Genomic DNA, 18,171 nt, shown 5'->3' on the forward strand with positions numbered 1-18,171 from the left:
CCCGTTCCTGAAGGGGCTGGTGTGCCCGCTGTTAACGTAATCGCTGAGATCCGGCACTTTCAGGTCAAGTGCTACCCCCAAATTGCGCCCACCCGAGTGGGTCCCGGCAGCACAGACCCAGCTGGAACACATCGAGGACCTTCCTGCGCGTGATGCCAAGTGACCACGGCAGGCTTGCAGCCATTAATGCTGTCGTGGGTGCAGGGCCAGCGGAGCAGCATCTCTCCAGCTGCTAGATTCCTTGTGGCCCGTTCCCCTGTGCCCTCTCCCCCTTGCTGCTCTCCGTAGTGATTTCCAGGATAAACACACCACGTCTTCACCTCCGGTCCCTTCTTTCTCTCTCTTCCCCTCTCCTTTCTTCTCTCTTCTGCTCTCTGTTGTGAGCTCACGCCGGGGTGGGTGAAGGTCTCCTGTTTATTATCCTGTTCTTCATTGCCCTCCCGGATCCCAGCTCAGTCGCTCGTGGGCTTGGCTTCCCGCCGGCTCCGGTGTGGGCGCGTCCCAGGCCAGAGGGTCACTTGGCTCATGCCTGTGTTTCCCTTCACGGGCCCTTGAGAGCAGTGAGGGGGTCCCAGAGCCTTCCTAGGTCCCCAGGATTCCTGCCACCGCAAAACTGGAAACAAGTGTTGATGAAGCACCTACTGTGTGCCGGCCATGGCATAAGCCTTTTTATACCCAGGGGAAGATGAAGGCCCAAAAAGTTTCAGGGAAGCCAGGCATGGTGGCGCACACCTGTAATCCCAGAATTGGGAGTCTGTGATGGAGGATCGCAGGTTCGAGGCCAGCCTCGGCAATGTAGCAAGATTTAAAAAAAAAAAAAAAGCAAAGCAGGGCTGGAGGTATAGTTCAGAGGTAAAATGCTCCTGGGTTTTATTTCTAATACTAAGTAAATAAATAAATGAAATTCAAGGACTTTGCCAAAGTCACATGTGTCTAACCCCACAACTGACTGAAACCCTGTTCTTCCCGCGGCTGGCCCGCATTCACTTTGGATTAGGTGCTTCTGGGAAGAAGAAACCAATGGCTCATATCTTGCCCCTAAGGAGGTTACGGATTGGAATAAAAGACCCCCAGTGGCAGCTCAAGGCAGCACCTCTGCTCTGGCCAGGTGCAGGGCCCAGCTTCCAGGAGCGGCAGGTGTCAGGGAGTGGAAACCTACCCGCCAGGGCTCTTGGTGCATAAGTGACCCACCTGCGGCCTCAACTGCACGGGGACAAAGGGGCGTATGCGGGAGGTGCTCCGTGGCTGGACAGCGGCTAGCTTTCTTTGAAGGCTAGTGCTGTGTTTTTCCACCTTTTTTCCTGGGGGTTAAGGGATGGAGCAAAGATGACAGAGTAAGAACTAGGTAGAACTGGGCTTTTCTCCACGTGCCCCCTCCTGTCCTGTGCGGGTTGTGGGTCTGGTTGCCAGGAGAGGGATCTGAGGCAGACCTGCAAGTTTCCTATGACTGGTGTTTCCATGCTGTGGCCTTACTGGGTTGAGTACTGGGAGCGGGGCAGCGGCCACCCGTGGGGGCTCCAGCCATGGGGCACCAGCAGCAGGGCATAGTTGCTGGGCATAGTTAGCAAGATGGGGTGCAGCAGCCTGTGGTTAGGAGCCTAAAACCATCAGGCGTGGAAGAGGCCTCTGAGGTTGCCACTAAATCCATTGCTTCCACAGATGGAGAAACAGACCCAGGGAGGGGAGGAGGGGCGGGTGTGAGGGTAGGCCTCATCCCAGGACCTGGGGGCTCAGTGCAGGCTCCCCCACAAGGATCTTTCATGATATCTCATGGCAATCTATGTCTTACTTTGCAGGTTCTCCAAACCTGTCCCCGAATCCTATGTCCCCGGCACACAATAACTTGGGTAAGTAGCCCTGTTCCAAGCGGGAGCCCCTCCTAGCCTCAATTCTGGTTGGGGGCACTAATGGTGAGGCTCCCCACCCCCACCATCAGCCCAGCATGGCCCATCAGGCTTCTGGTTACGGTGACTCTGGGGTCACCCCAGAACGGGGAAACCTGAGAACAGAGGCGGCAGGAAAGGCAGCCGTGTGCCGGGTTTCTGTTTCGGCCAGACTGTGGCCAGACGTGAGTGAATGAAGGTCCCGAGCCCAAGGCCCAGGAGATGGCCATGATGAGCTGGGCACACGAGCTGGGCACACAAGTGTGTTTCAGATACTTTGATTTGGATTTCAGCTCAGTGTTTTACCTTAAAACAATTTAATTTTTCTCAAAACAGCAATATAGAAGGAATGGGGAGCAGTCCAGTATACCCATCATCCTACCGCCTGACACAACTATCTTTTTCCTGATCTTTCTGATCTTTGTGTATCTAGCATATATATTTGTGCCTTGGCATTGGGATCTTTGTTGTGTGTGTCTGCTTTTCCCATTCTTATCTTTTTTTTTTTTTTTTTTTTTTTTTTGCGGTACTGGGGATGGAACCCAGGGGGCATTCTGCCTCTGAGCTACACTGCAGCCCTATTTTTTAGTCTTTATTTTGAAACCGGGTTTCACTGAGTTGCAGAGGGCCTCACTAAGTAGCTGAGGCTGTCTGAGAACCATGATCCTCCTGTCTCAGCCTCCCGAATGTGCTGGGATTACAAGTGTGCACCACCACATGCCCGGCATATATATATATATATATATATATATATATATATATATATATATATATATATATATATATATATATATATATCTTTCTCTCTTTCTCTCTGTATTTGTTTTTGGGCTGCGTGTGTGTGTGTGTGGGGGGGGGGGTATTGGGGATGGGAACCCAAGGGTGTTCTACTGCTGAACCACAACCTCCGTCCTATTTTATTATTATTTTTTAATTGTGAAACAGCTTGTGGCTCAGGTTCCAGGCACCGGCCTCACACTTGCAATCCCCCTATCTTGGCCCTCAAAGTACGGGGATCACGGGCAGGTGCCGCGGCGCCAGGCCTCCGTTACTTGTAAACACGTTTCCATGCTTGGACACCTAGCTCCTCACTTTGTGTTATCTCGTGATGTTTGGAGCAGCTGCTCCCCCCCCCCCCCGTTTCCATGGCACCCCTCGGTTGTTGGGCCCCTGGGTCAGTGTTTCTGGGGGTCACTCTGCCCGCCTGGGAGTGTCCTTCAGTTCTCTGGCGTGGGACAGGCTTTGTGGGGTCCTTGTGGCTTTGGCGTGAAACAATGTGAAATGTCTGTGCTGTTTTTATTGAGGGGAATTTTTGCCCTCCTTGTCTGGTAGTGTTAGGAAATGTGAGTTCGGTGGTTTTGTTTGGGGATTTATTGCTGGAAATCAGTGTATGGCTCAGTAAAGGCATATTTGGGCCCCAGCATGGTGAACCAGAGGACTGGGCTGCCTCTGTGTCCCTTTGCTTTCAGACCTTGGCTGAGGGCATCAGAGAACCCATCCTTTGGGATACTGGAGGTGCTTGAAAACTCTTTAGGACGGGCTTCCGCAGGAGTCCTGAAGTGTGCCTTTGGGGCTTCTACGTGAGCATCTTTGTAATCTCACTGAGCGCAGCGCTTTGCAGAGGGAAGGCCACGGTCCTGATACCGAAGGCCTGAGTTCCTAAAAACAAACTCTGAAGGCCACAGACCCTGGGAACACTTGGGAAATTAAAGGCTGGGATTGTGAGCGTGACACTGGCTTTTCACTTTGGGATGGGCTGACTTGCTTTCTGAGCCTTTTTACCCTACTGTGGCCCAGGCAGCACATTTAGTCAACAGACTTCGGGGCAGGCTGGAACGGTAGAGGTCATGGGCCAGCTCACAGGTGGTTACTGCCTAACTCGGTGCCTGGGTTGCAGGCTATTCTAGGTTGTGGGTGGTGGGTGATGAGAACTCAGTCTCCAGAGCTTGGGGTCTGGGATGATGGGTGCTTGGAGCTTAGACCCAAGGTGCAAGCTCTTCCTCCCTGATGCCCCTTTTCCCAGTGGCTTTTTTTTTTTTTTTTTTGGTACCAGGGATTGAACTCAGGGGCATTCTACCTCTAAGCCATGCCCCCAGCCCTATTTTATTTTTTATTTTAAAACAGGGTCTCACTAAGTTGCTGAGGGCCTTGCTAAGTTTCTGAAGCTGGCTCTGAACCTGTGATCCTCCTGTCTAAGCCTCTCAAGTACTGGGATTAGACATGTGCACCCCCACACCCAGCCTCTCCAGTGGCTTTTCTGAGAGTGGATCATTCTGAGGCCATTTCTTTTCTTTTTTCTTTCTTTCTTTCTTTCTTTCTTTCTTTCTTTCTTTCTTTCTTTTTTTTTTTTTTTTTTTTTTTGGTGGCACTGGGGATGGAATTGTTCTACCTGCAGGCTACACGTCACAGGGTCTCTTAAGCCAGCGAGGCTGACTTTGAACCTGCGTGATCCTCCTGTCTTTGCCTCCCAAGCTCTGGGATTACAAGCGTGTGCCACCACGCCCGGCTTCTGAGGCCATTTCTGACCAAGGCGGGTCCCCCTTAGCCTGGCCAGGGGAGGGGGTCACCACCTGCTCTGGCCTAGTTCCACCTCTGCCGGGAAGGGCTGAATCAGGACGAGTCAGCCAGCATGTCAGGATCAGGACTCAGGCAGGCCCGGCTTCCTGGCCCCCTCACCACGCCACACCTCAGGCTCCTGGCAAGATGGCTGGCAGGATGAGTGCTGATGGTGGATGTTTCCTGAGAACGTAGTTTGCTGTGATTCAGAGGCCCTGTGACTATTAATCTGCAAAACTGTGTAAGTGGGAAGTATTTTCACTTTACAGGTTAGAAAACCAAGGAATAGACTGAGGACTCATCATGCCCAGTCACACAGCTGTAAATGGAGAAGCTGGCTTTGAACTGGAGCCTCCTGGATCGCAACAGGACATGCCCTGCTGGGCCATTGAGACCACTGTCCCCATCTGCCCCATACAGAAGCCGAGGCTCCGCAGGGGCATCTATTTCTTTTCAGATGGGGCAGGTAGCAGGGTGGGACCCCTGGGTGGGACCCCATTGCTGGTCCTTCTCCTTCCCTGGGAACATTCCACCTGGTCACCACGCTCCCATCCAGGAGGGCTGACTAGAGGAGGAAGCCAGACCTGATCAGCAATGACAGGGGCCTGTGGGATCAGTCACATGGGATCCTAATTATAAAACAAGCAGTAGGCGCAGGTGAAAGTACTCTGTGGTCTCATAGGAAGAGCTGAGGGCCGTCCAGGGGGGACCTGTGTGCTGGGTGGCACTTGCTGAGTTCCTGCCATGTCCTGATGCCAGGGTCGAAGCCGGGAGGACACCTAGGCATCCACAACCTGCTGGGTGGCTGGGCGTCCATGTCCTCCCGAGGCGCCAGGTGACTGGGCAGCAAGTGCAGAGGGAACGTGGGTGGGCTTGAAGGACGGGTGGCCGTGAGGGGCAGTGGAGAGGCGGGGACATTCAGACGAGCCCCGAGGACCACTGGCGCTGTGCTTCATGGCATTGGGAAGGACCAGGGGTAAGATGAGACGGAGATGGCTGGTGTGGCTGAGAAAAGATCCCGAGATGCCACTTTACGCCTTTTGCCTATGGAATAAAGCTGTCGGGGGCTTTTGAGTAGTGAGGGGGTCTGCCCGATGACAGATTCGGAGTGCCTAATCTGACCACTGCGCAGAACATACATCCTGGGTGTGGGGGGGGTGGACTAAGGTGAGAGCAAACTCGCCCAGGCAGCTGCAGAGTGTGAGGCTGCGTTGAGCAATGTCCAGGGACACGCAGCAGGGCTGGGCCCGGGTGCACGGGATTTGCTGGCCAGTGTGACCTGGGACAGTGGCGCAGCCTCTCACCAAGGTGGGAGGTGGACGGGTCTGGGCTGAAGATGGTGGCAAGGGGCTGTGTTCTTACCTGCGTAAGAAGCAGCCGGAAAGTTGGGGAGTTGGCCGGCCCAAAGGTATAGAGCCAGAAACCCCAACACATGACAGCCTTTCTGCCCTGGGGTCCAGGAGAAGCGGGTTTGTGACTGAATGCTTGGGAAGTCTGGCCTGACTCCCTCCTGGTAGAGCCGGGTGATGGTCGGGCAAGGCCTCTGGAGAGCCCAAGAAAGGAGGCCGGTGCCGGCACTGCTTCCACGCACTGACCACCCCTCGCCCCCCCTCGCCATCCCAGAGGTCCACTTTGGAAACATGGGCAAAGGGTCAGCTGATACCTAGTGCAGACTAGGTCAGTGCAGAGGGACTCCCTGCCACAGAAGGAAGGCGAGGCAGAGGCAGAGGCAGGTGTGAAGGGCCCTGGGGTGGAGGGTGAGGTCAGGTGGAGGACAGGCCCCAGAAGCTGAGGGGGAGACAGGCCCCAAGGACAAGAAGGACAAAGGACAATCTACCAGCCAGTGGGTTCTGCAGAAGTGCAAGATGACAGGTCAGCAGAGGCCTCGAATTCATGAGGAATTATATGAGGTGGTTATGCAAAAAGGAATAAGGAGCAGGGCAGCTGGGTTTTTTTCTTAGTTTCTTCACACTTATAGTCCTGCGGTTCAGGTCTGGGGAGGGGTGAGTTCTGCCAAAATCCAGCCAACTCTGGTTAAGGGGCTGTGAGCTGGTGTGTTGGGCAGGAGCCCTGGCCTGGCAGAGGCCCAGCCGGGCCACTCGCTTGCTCTGGGGCCCCGGGACCTGTTGTGCACTGGGGGGGACATGAGCGATGCTGCTGCTGTTATCAAGCACTGTGCTGGGTGAGTCAGCTGGAGTTTCCTCAGCAGGGGGGCAGACAGAGGGAAGGGGAGGCGGGTGGGGAAAGAGGAAAAGGTAACGGGCAGGGTCCTGCCCGTGAGTAAGCTGTTCCCTGCTTTCAAGTGAGACAGGCAGGCAGGGCGCGGGCGGTGGAGTCCCCGGGAGTGCCCCGGCCCTGGGTGAGCTGGAATCTTGTGATGGGTTCCCAGGTGCCTCCGGCAGAGCTGGCCTTCTGGAGGTGGGAGGACACCGGGCCCTGCGTTTTCCTGTTGCCACACAAGGCACTTTTCAAAGGCTGCCTCTGGCTCCAATCCAGGCAGGCGACACGGTGACAGTAAGTGACCGCCAGCCCTGGCCGTCTCCTGGCAGGGGTCAGCTCTGGGACTCTCCACTGCTCCCAGCTGTAATGAGTTGGTCTTGGGCCGACAGGGCACGAGGTTCTTTCTGTGCACAGCTTGGGTTGTTGCTTTAATCCTTGGGGAGGTGGGTAAGAATTACTGCCCGGATGATGCTGGGGACACAGCTGGCCTTGGCCTGCAGAAAACTAGCCCTCTAGGTGGCCGGACAGGAGTTAATTCTGCATGGTGGGGGATGGGTGAGGCAAAGTTTCCCAGGTGACAAATTGGGTCCCTACAGATGAGGGCAAAGGTGGACCGGGGATCTGGGAACTAGAGTGGAATCTCCAAGCCAGAGGCAGAGCGTCTTCTGCAGATGAGGAGAGCCCGGGAAGGCTTTGACCTTTAGCCCCGGCCCTCGCTATTGCCCCGCTGTCCACTATAGTGGAAAGTTCATTTTCCCCTCTTGCCTCCCCATCTTTTCCTTTACCGGATTTGAATCTTTTGCACATGTTTTTAATAGGCATCCCTTAATCCAAGCGTTGCCTTCTGGGTTTTATTCTGTTTTCTTTTCCTTAAACAAAACAGAAAGTCTGTGCCAGCTTGGAACAAGGCTTAAGACTGAAGCCAGCCAATGCATTGGACTGGCCGGGCGCCAGCCAAGAATTAAGTGCCCCATGCCACTCGAGAAGTCTGGCCGACAGCTCTCTAATGGGGGCAGGGCCCGGCATGGCTGGAGCTGGAGCTTCCTGCGTCTCCAACACCTCTGCTCTGGGGAGGGAGATTAGCACAGTCTGGCCCAGAGCAGGCCCTTGGAAGGCAAGGCTTTGGCTTGTGCCGTTTCCTACCACTCCAGGTGTGCAGACTGACCAGGAGAAGCCAAAGCGCTCTCCTTGGGACGCGTCACCCCACTCCCTGCATATCATCCTCCCAGAGGACCCTCTGAATGACAGGTCTTGTACTTTTCAAACAGCAACCTTAAAAGCCGGCCGGGTATGGTGGCACACGCCTGTAATCCCAGTACTTAAAAGGCTGAGACAGGAGGATGGCAGGTTTTGCGCCAGTGCCTGGTAATTTAGTGAGATCTTGTTTCAAATTAAGAACAAAAAGGGCTGGGGGTATAACTCAGAGGTAGAACACCCATGGATTCAATCCCCAGTACAAAAGGAAGGAAGGAAGGAAGGAAGGAAGGAAGGAAGGAAGGAAGGAAGGAAGGAAGGAGAGTAACCTTATATAAAACTGCTTCTGCAGCTGCTGGTAACTCTTGAAACCAAGCCTGCTAGCTTGGTTGCTTGACTGATGTGGGGAAGGGGTTTCCACCTCCCACCCCAAGAGATTATTAAATGTTTAGTGCCAGAACAAGCTGTGTGTACCCTGTGGAACTAGGAAGCATCTGCACTTGCCAGCTAGGCCAAGTAGCATACCGTGTTCGTTTTTTGCTTTATCGGAAGCTCGGAGCCAGGTTGAGGCTCTTCTCGTAGTTAGAATCTTATGGTTATCCCAGGTCTAGCCTTTTCCTTCCCAGAGTCCTGCCTTTTTATTTCTCTTGTACCTACCACAAGGAGGGTAAAGCCTTTGGTGGTGGAAAAGAAACAAGGGCACGTGTACAGTTTTTTACTGTTTGTTTTTTAAAGCAAACAAACCTGGAGGTGGTGTCCCTACTTTTTGGTCTGCAGCTCCTCTGGGAGACATGCCTTCAGCCAGCCGCAGAGGCTGCTGGGAGGGGGGGAGGGGAAAGCAGGGCGCCACTCTGGCTCGTCCTGCTTCTCTGAACAGGGCGGCTCGTTCAAACAGCACTCTCTGAGACGGCAGCCTTCAGACTTTGCCACTGGCCCCGTGACACTGTTCCCTAACTAGCATCTCCCTGATGATGTGTCAGGCTCCGTGTCCAGTGTGTGTCTGCGAGTCTCAGGGTGTTTGGAGAAGGGTTCAGATCTGTCTGGGAGGGCCTTTTGGACCGGGACTCTTTGAAGCCCACGCGCTCCCCGGAGCACAGTTCCAGCGCCATGTCACACAGTGGGTGGCCCACTGGCCCTTCTTTTTTTGCTAGTGGTATTCACACACACACACACACACACACACACACACACACACACACCACTCTCTGTCTGTCTGTCTGTCTGTCTGTCTGTCTCTCTCTCCCCCCTGCCTGGACTCAGCCCAGGGAATTCTGGGCAGGGCTTTGATTCTGGGGTGAGGGCTGTGTTCTGTTCTACATGTCACCCATAAGCCTGGGCAGAATAGCCAAAGCTGTCTATTTAGGTTGACTTGTGTCAGAGGCGCAGTGACCCGGAGAGTTTGCCCTAGATGGTTTTAGTACACCCATCACTGTACAGACTAGGGAACTGAGGCCGGGGGGGGGCCGTCACCCCAAGGTCTGCAGCGCTTGCACCTAAACAGTGGTGATCAGCAGCCCCGACAGGCCGCCTGGCCGCTTACAATTGCCTGGATTGCATTTGGCATTCTTTTTTCTTTTTTTTTCTTCTTCTTCTTCTTTTTTTTTTTTTGCAGTACGGGGAATGGAACCCAGGGGCATTCTACCTCTGAGCTACACCCTTGTCCTATTTTTTTATTTATTATTTTGAAACACTGAGTTGCAAAGGGCCTAAGTAGCTGAGGCTGGTTGAGAACCCAGATCCTCCTGTCTCAGCCTCCCAAATGCTGGGATAACAAGCGTGTGACACCACACCCGGCTAAAATTACAATTATTTATTTATTTATTTATTTGCTTATTTATTTACTTACTTACTGTCCTGGAGATGGGACCCAGGGGCATTCTACCTCTGAGCTACACCTCCAGCCCTATTTTTTATTCTTTATTTTGAAACAGGGTCTTACTGAGTTGCAGCGGGCCTCACTAAGTAGTTGAGGCTGTCCTCGAACTGTGATCCTCCTGTCTCAGCCTCCCGAGTGCTGGGATTACAAGCGTGCACCCCCACGCTCAGCTGCATTTGGCATTCTTTTTCCCTTTTTTTTTTTTTTTTAAGTTTCCAAAGCAACATAGCTTACATTTTAGTGACCACATTGTTTAGAATATAGCTTATCTCGCTGGAATGCTGCGGCGAGGAGCAAAGCCAGAGCCGGACGTGGCTGACAGGGCTCGGCCGAGCCTGTGGAGCCAGGGCACGGACCCCAGCTGCTCCTGCCTCTCCTCCCTCCCTTCCCGGGAAGGCAGCCTGGATCCCTTGCTCAGCCTTGTCCTCTGGCTCCATCCCGACCAGAGGAAAGGGGCAGGGGGCTTTGCTTTTCTAGAGGTGGAGAGATGGTCACCACACATACCTACCTGCCTTACCCGAGCCAGCACAGAGCGCCTGTGATGGCACCAGCGGGGATCACCCCACATCCACTGAAGGTGACCGTCGGAGTGTGGCTGACCACCGGGGCAGTGGCTCCCGACCGGGGCCAGTTTTACCCCCGATGAAGGACATCTGGCAGGGTCTGGGACGTTTTATGGTCACCACTTGGGAGGGAGTGGTGGGTGCGTGCTACCATCACCCAGCGGATGGAGGCCAGATGCTGCCGGACGCCCTATAAAACTGGAGCCTCCTGTCCTCCAGATGATGGTCTGACCTCCAATGTCAGTGGCTCCGGACAGAGAAACCCAGTCTTGGTGGCCCTGATCCTCCGGCTGGCGCTTTCCAGCTCTGTGTGCAGCCCACACCCTCCTTACCCCTTCCACAAGGATCCTGCACCTGGAGGCCACACCGTTGGCAGGGGCCACTTGCCTTCCCTGTGGCTAGCACAGCTTGATTTATTTCTCTCCCAGGGTCTGATGAGCAGGTCCTTGGTGGGTTCTCTGTCCCAGCACTGCCTGGCACACTGTGAGCAGGGTTTCGGAGGTTCTGAGACCTGAGCACCACTAGGCCTTCCCACCTCTCTCAGAGCCCAAGTGAGGGAGAGAGGTCCACGAGCAGGTTTCATAGTCAGTGTGTTTATAGACTCCAGGTCACATAGAGACGCACCCTGAAGGACCAGGGGGCTCCCCGCACTGTGGGACCTGGGGCCGCTGACCCAGGAGGCCCCTGTCTCCGCAGAACTGCAGCCGGTCACCTACTGCGAGCCGGCCTTCTGGTGCTCCATCTCCTACTACGAGCTGAACCAGCGCGTCGGGGAGACCTTTCACGCTTCTCAGCCCTCCATGACTGTGGACGGCTTCACCGACCCGTCCAACTCGGAGCGCTTCTGCCTGGGCCTGCTGTCCAACGTCAACAGGAACGCGGCGGTGGAGCTCACGCGGAGGCACATCGGTAACGGGTGCCCCCGGGTGCCCCTCTGCTCCCACCCCTGGCCCAGAGTGGCCTTCTCATAGTGCTCCTGGCTGTGAAGGGGACTCACTCCCAAATCCTGGCCCCCCACATTCGATTCCTTTTATTTGTGAATTTCATATGTGATGGTTCTAGACAAGTTGGAAACAGCGGTAAGATAAGAATGGCCCACTCCCAAGCCAGGTGTGGTGGCGCACGCTTATAATCCCAGTACTTAGGAGGCTGAGACAGGAGGACTACGGGTTCACGGCCAGCCTCAGCTCCTTAGGCCCTTTGCAACTCAGTGAGACCCCGTTTCAAAATAAAGAATAAAAAATAGGGCTGTGGGTGTAGCTCGGAGGTAGAATGCCCTGGGGCTCCATCCCCAGTAAAGAAGTGCCCACTCCCTAAATTCCACAGCTACCAACATGCTGCACCCCCCACCCAGAAGTCAAAGTGGCTTTGCTGGTGTAGGGAAGACGGGCTGTGTTACCTGTCTTAGGTTGCTCCTGAAGCTGCGCCAGGGAGAGTCATGATTTTCGTATCTGGAGTCCCAGACCACTGGAGCTCACAGAAGCTGTAGAGGAGATGCGGTGGCACGTTGTCAGACGTCATCCCAGAACCCTAAGGGTGGCTGAAGGCCCTAGGGAAGCCCTGGGGCTGGGTGGGCATGAACCCTGCATGACCCAGAGCCCCCTGTTCTCTTGCTGGCTCGCTCCCCGAGGAGCTCATCAGAAAGAGAAAATTCTAGAGTCAAGAGAAGAAACGCATGGAGGCCGTGGGCCTGTGGCAGATGCTCTGTGGCCTGGCTCTTTCCATCCCCACCTCTGCCTCCCGCTCTTGTTCCTGTGGGCTCCGAGCCCCCAGCACCAAGTCCTGGACGGCCCTGATGGGAAGAAAGGGCACGCTGGGAGAACAGCAGGAAAAGGGTTCCCGGGGTCCGCAGCTCAGCCACCCGCTCCCACCCACCCGACTTTGGGCCTGGAAAGTCTGGCTTTGTGTCCCAGCCCTCTGGGCCTCCTCCCCAGGAGGGGAGCAGAGATTTCTCCTGGGCAGAAGGGAACATCCCCTGGCTGAGCAGAGAGCTCCCTGAGTGTTTACATAACTACTGGAATCGCAGAGCCAAATTAAAAATAATTTCTGTCCATCTGGAGTGGATTTGGTGAAGAAGGAGAAGTCAATGGTATCAGCCTGTGGTCTACTTTAGAAGCATGCGTCAAGGGGCAGCCCTGCACCGTCCCCACAGCCCAGGCTCCCAGAGTGTGTGCCGCCCGCAGCCGGGGCCGCAGGCTCGGGATGAACCCAAAGAGCAGTGGTGTGGTGGTGGGGGGCGCTGATGTGGCTGCCAGGCGCTTCCTGTGTGTTACAGCAGCTGCTATGGGAGGTGTTGCTCCCTGTTCTCGGGGGCCGGGCCCACCGGCTGGGGCCAAGGCTGTCACTAAAGCCTGTCATGGGCTCTGCTTGCCTCTTGCCCCCCGGAGGCTGTGGGGGCGTTCCCTTAGAGCTGCCGGAGCCCCGGCCTCGGCTGGCCCTGGGGCCCCAGCGTGTGGATGACGGGTCCTGATCTTGTCTAACCCCGGCCCCCCAGGGAGAGGCGTGCGGCTCTACTACATCGGCGGGGAGGTGTTCGCAGAGTGCCTCAGTGACAGCGCCATTTTTGTCCAGTCTCCCAACTGTAACCAGCGCTATGGCTGGCACCCGGCCACCGTCTGCAAGATCCCACCAGGTAAGCCGCCCGCGCCCACCTCTGCGCCAGGGCCACGGGAGAGCATGCGTGCCCGTTTTGCTTGCGGTCACTCCTCGTGGGTGTCTGCGTTGTCGAGCTGGTGGTCTTGCTCAGCCTCCAAGAGCAGGTGCTTCCGATGGAGCTGGTACCTGCCAGGGCCCTGGCTGTAGATGCCGGGCAGTATGGCTTCCTCCCTCCGCTCGCTCCTTCCCCAAACACACATACCACATGGGCTGTGCCCAGTCAGGTCGGGCCCTGCTCCTGTCTACACAGGATGTGTAAGACAAAGATGCACGAGTCCAACACAGGGAGCGTGCTAGGCACCTGGCAGGCAGCACAGACAGGGAGAAGCCATATGTGTCTGTTGGGATGAACCTGGGAGGGCTTCCTGTAGGCAGAGACACTCAGGCTATGAAGGGGAGACGGTGTGGAGGAGCCCGTGAGGTTATCTATGCAGAGGGGACAGTATGGCAAAGGCACCGCTCTGGCTGGAGGAGAGACCACTTGGAAGGAGAAGTGTTTGTAAAGCTCGAGGGACCAGGCCGTGGGAGGACATTAAAGCTCTGGTCTTATCCTGGGGACCTGTTGAGGGTTTTCTGAGTGAGGCTGATGAATCTACCTGGACCCCAAAAAAGGCATGTAGGGCTGCACCCCAGAAGATGGTTCTGACAGGGCTGGGTCTGGGTAGCAAGGTCAGGCAGTAGGCGGACCCCATCTAAGGCCTCTACTTTAGAGTCTAAGCAGGAGGCCGGCCAGGGACGCGGAGGCTGCCCCAGAACGCGGCCCATGCCTGCTCTACACGTGAGACCTGGGTGGGTCCGCTGTCCATGGCACCGGTGTGGCTTGGCCTCTCCTGCCGGCTGGTAGACCGGGTACACTCGAGGATGCAGAAAGTCTTTAAGAGCAATGGCAGTCCGCGTTGCTAGAACATTTTGTGGTCACATTTATAGAGCATGGTTATATCTTTGATCTCATTTAGTTTTCTCTAGTTAACTCTGGCTGTACAAGTAAGGAAGTTAAGGAAACAGGTTCAGGGAGGGTAAGCTACTTGCCCAAGGACACACCCTGTGTACTGTGGCCAAGCCAGGACGGAGCCCAGGGCTGACGACTCTAGTGTTTTCCGTTTCTTGGCCCTGCTGGGGGCAGGAGCAGTTTCAGCCCCGCCCTCCCCCTTCCCCTTGTAGAAGGCAAGGAGGCAGCTCGGCGCCCCCCCCCCACCCTTTCCCCAGCCCCACTGCCACCTCCCTGGCGAGGGCTGAGTTGGCCATGGTGGGTGAGTCGGCTCACAGGACATCAGAACAGGGCTGGCCTATGAGGCCAACCCACCGTTTCAGAGGAGAAAGAAGATCAAAAAGAGGTGACCAGCCCGACTCAGGGTGAGATCAGGAGCTGCTGTTAGCTGTTCATAAACATCACCTCGCCTCACCTTTTGGTTGCTCTGGCACCGGCTTTTGTCTTTACTTTCTGGTTGACAGATTCCTGGCACTCGGGCAGCAGGGCTGCAAAGGAGAGGTTTATTTTAAACGTTTATTTGTGCCTGTCTCCACTTTTACTGTCTGGAGAATTAGACACACACCTTCACTTTGCCGTGAATGTTACCTCGACCCAGCCTTGTGCCCACAGGCCCCAAAACGTGCCCCAGGTCTCCCCCGCCCAGCCCGCCTCAAGGTGGGCTCCTCAGGCTCCTTTGCGGAGCTTTCTACCGGGACGCCAGGCCCCGTCCTTGCTGCCGGCCTCTCTCCTGGCACGCCCGAGGACAGCCGGGCATCGGGCTCAGCCAGGCGTGGGGCTCCTCTGCGGAGCTTTCTACCAGGACACCAGGCCCCGTCCTTGCTGCCGGCCTCTCTCCTGGCACGTCTGCTAACCGAGGCTGAGACCGGCAAGAGCTGCTGTTCCCCGGGGGGTGGCCGAGGACAGCCGGGCGTTGGGCTCAGGTACCCTCGGCAAGGTGGCCCAGGTCAGCCCTCCTTCTCAGCATCCCCGGAGCGCCTGAGCCCGGGACCACCTAGTTCCCCTCTCACGCATGTCTGCTGCGCTTCCTCAGTGAGGTGGTGGCAGACCCGCAAGCAGGGACCGCGCAGGTCTGTCCTGCACATGGGGCACGTGCCCCTCGAGCTGCGGGGTCCAGTCCGGGAGGGAGCAGCAGACGTGTCCGTGCTTCCGACCCCGCCAGCGCGCTCTGTTTTGCGGGCAGGATGCAACCTGAAGATCTTCAACAACCAGGAGTTCGCCGCCCTCCTGGCCCAGTCGGTCAACCAGGGCTTCGAGGCCGTCTACCAGCTGACGCGCATGTGCACCATCCGCATGAGCTTCGTGAAAGGCTGGGGAGCAGAGTACAGGTCAGTGGTGCGAGCCGCCTCCCGCGGCGGCCCAAGGAGGCCCGGGGGCGCACCCCGGGGGAGGCCACGGGAGGGCCCGGGTCAGCCCCAGACACCAGGAAGAGCAGGACGGCGTCCGCCCGGCACTCGGCAGTCTCTCCAGTGCTGTCAACACTCAGGTCCCATCTTGAACTCGCCACGGCCCTGGGTGGGGACGCTGGCATCCTCCCCGGGCTACAGAAGAGGGAAAGTGGCTTGCCTGCAGTCACTCGGTTAGTGGAAAAGTTGAGCCCAGGACTGTGGTCTCCAGGCAGCTTCTTCCCTGCCTGAGTGGGGGGATGGTTCAGTGCACCACTTGCCTTCACCTGGCAGCCCCCGCCTCTGTGGCTCTGGCTCTGACTCGGGGATCCAGTGACCCTGAGTATTGAGAATCAAGGCAAGAGGGCGGTGGATTTACACAGGTTTCTTTTTTTCTTTTTCTTTTTACAATTCTTGGTAAGGGTTTAAACACGGCGCTGCTAGTAGGTCTGCCCAGTCGGCCTCGTCGCATCCCTCAGCCCTTTCTGGGTTGGGTTGAGAGTCCAGTCCCTTTTCTTCCCACACACAGCCAGGAGTCTCCCCGAGAGGCGGCGGGGCCGTGTGCCCCCTCCTGCCCACGCCCCAGCCCCTGCAGCAGGCCAGACGCGCAGAGGTGCCCGCGTCAGCCGGAGCCCGCGCCTTGCGAGTCACTCTGCCCTCCGCTTCACTTTTCCAGATGTTTGGAAGCTCTTTTGTTTTGCAGTCATTCTGCACCCCGGCCAAACCCATCTCACAGCTGGCTCTGGGCCACCGTTTATAATGAAACCCCGATGAGCGTGACTTAGGGAAAGTTGCATCCCCACCGGAGGATTTCGGTGCGCAAAACCCTCCTCCTCCGTTTACCGTATTGTAGCTGCTGTTCTTCCGCGCCGTCCCTGTGGCGCCAGGGAACACGGCACCTGGGTCCCAGGAGTCTTTATGAAATCCAGGAAATGATTAGCCAAGCAGAATGGTCGGCTCTCAAGAGGACTTACAGCCCTGTTATGACAACCTGAAGAGATTAGCCCAGACCAAGAGTCCAGCTGGAGAAGCGTTCTGGCCAACCTTTTAGCCCTGGCTTAGATCACTTAGGGATCAAGAGTGAAAGGTTAGAAAATTAGTATTTTTAGTGGGAAAGGGAAATACTTAACTATGGACCCCGCTGGGAAAGAGCCAGTGTAAGCCCACGGCCTCTTCTTAACACCCAGACTGTCATCCGGGGACCACACTCAGGCACCCCTGGCCCCCGAGCCAGGTCAGCGGGCCCATTTCTGAGCCTCCCCCAAGGGGAGGTGAAGCCAAGCTGAGCAGGTTTGGCCCTGGGGACAGCAGACCTGGATGCCGTGGGGCACCCGGCTGCGAGAGCTGGGAAGAGGCTCGGTGGTGCAGAGGCCTCTCCCTGGGGGCACTGTGTCAGCGTGCGGGACATTCTGCCAGCACGCCCAGTCCTGTGCAGCCCACTGCGTCACTGCCGCCTGGCAGCACAGCACAGCAGCCTAGTGGACGGGTGCGGTCCCCCCCAGAACAGTCTCGTCCTCCTCCTGCCTCCCCGGCCAAGCAGAGTAGGGTTTCAGCCCGTCTGAGGAGGCTGAGGCCTGGCCCAGGCGCCTCACCTCCAGCTGGCTCCGCGACTCCAGCCTCAGCAGATAGTCTCTGCTCGCGGAGGCCTCTGGGAGCCTGCCCACGAGCTGCGTCACCAGCCAGCCCCAATTTAGACAGAGTGCTTGGGGGAAAAGAAACGTGTGGTGTGCCTTGGTTTTTTCCAGTAATTGTTTCATGGCTAGCTCTACTTGTAAGATTTTCCAAAATAAGGCTGTAGATGGGAATTATATCAGCACGTTGGGAACTGAAGGCATGTGGATTCTGTCGGCGCTTTGTGAAAAACAGCCCTCCATCAGACAGACACACGTCATCGCAGCCTGCCGGGGCCAGGCCTGCCCGGGTCTGGTGCTGGGGAACTGCAGGTGCCCAGTAGGTACCGATGGAAGCCAGGATGACCTTTACACAGAAAGTGGGAGATTCTCCAATGGGGGGACTCTGGGGTACCCCGGAATTGACCTTGCCTGTTTAAGCCACTCCTCCTTCCCCTCAAGAACCTGGTTTACTCAAAGCCCTCCCTGATTGGAGGAGTTTGGACTGAGTTTTGGGTCCCTCCTCTAGGGCAGTATCTAATGAGCTAGGATGTATCCCTGGGAGCTTCGGGAAGAAGACAGTCACCAAAGCAGGAAAAGGTGTTGACTTGTGTGTCTCTGTACATCTGCTGAGTCCCTACTCTCCCGGTTTTTGCAGGAGACAGACAGTGACCAGCACCCCCTGCTGGATCGAGCTGCACCTGAATGGACCTTTGCAGTGGCTTGACAAGGTCCTCACCCAGATGGGCTCCCCGAGCATCCGCTGTTCCAGTGTGTCTTAGAAACGCTGGTGTGAAGGGGAGGGCGGAGGGCAAGCTTGGGGAACGTGGCCATGGAAGAGATCAGAACTCTACTCAGCCCATTCTTGTCAAGGAAGACATTTTTTTCTCCCTCAACTAAGATGGTACCGACCTGTTTTCCCAAACACAGAAGCAAACCTAGAGATGGATTTTATCAACAACTGAATCTGCCGAACACATCTGTCCTTGGCCCCAATTTGAAGGGCAAGAAATGGCTTCAGCGCTGGTGGCTTGAGTGAACCTGCCTCGACCTCAGCCTCCTTTTTAAATGACAAGAATCTGGGACCTCACGGTTCAACAAGGACAGCCCCTCTCTGTCCAGTACTGGAGCATGGAGTTCACCTGGGAAGGGTGTTCTAGCTCTGGCACTTTTGACAAACTCCCCTTCAACTGAGCATTCCCAGTGGAGCCCCACCACGCCGGAGTAGGCGCCCCTGGTGA

The 18,171-nt window shown here is 56.2% G+C and overlaps 1 protein-coding gene across 4 annotated transcripts in view; it reads left to right on the forward strand.

Moving 5' to 3' along the window:
- SMAD3 (SMAD family member 3) overlaps positions 1-17,712 on the forward strand; it is a gene marked incomplete at both ends in the record, with an annotated part of 110,092 nt that extends 92,380 nt beyond the window's left edge. For 2 of the 4 annotated variants that reach the window (XM_080692268.1, XM_080692269.1), the window contains 5 exons: positions 1,797-1,847; positions 10,989-11,201; positions 12,787-12,924; positions 15,119-15,263; positions 17,589-17,712. In XM_080692268.1, the coding sequence (XP_080548394.1) occupies positions 1,797-1,847; positions 10,989-11,201; positions 12,787-12,924; positions 15,119-15,263; positions 17,589-17,712 (671 nt within the window). Of the gene's footprint in view, positions 1-1,796; positions 1,848-10,988; positions 11,202-12,786; positions 12,973-15,067; positions 15,264-17,588 lie in introns of all 4 variants that reach the window. The other 2 variants (XM_080692267.1, XM_080692270.1) reach the window with 2 other exon arrangements.
- Positions 17,713-18,171: the final 459 nt, after the last annotated feature.

Source organism: Muscardinus avellanarius (genome assembly GCF_963383645.1).
Source record: "Muscardinus avellanarius genome assembly, chromosome: 3".
Taxonomy (NCBI): Eukaryota; Metazoa; Chordata; class Mammalia; order Rodentia; family Gliridae; genus Muscardinus; species Muscardinus avellanarius.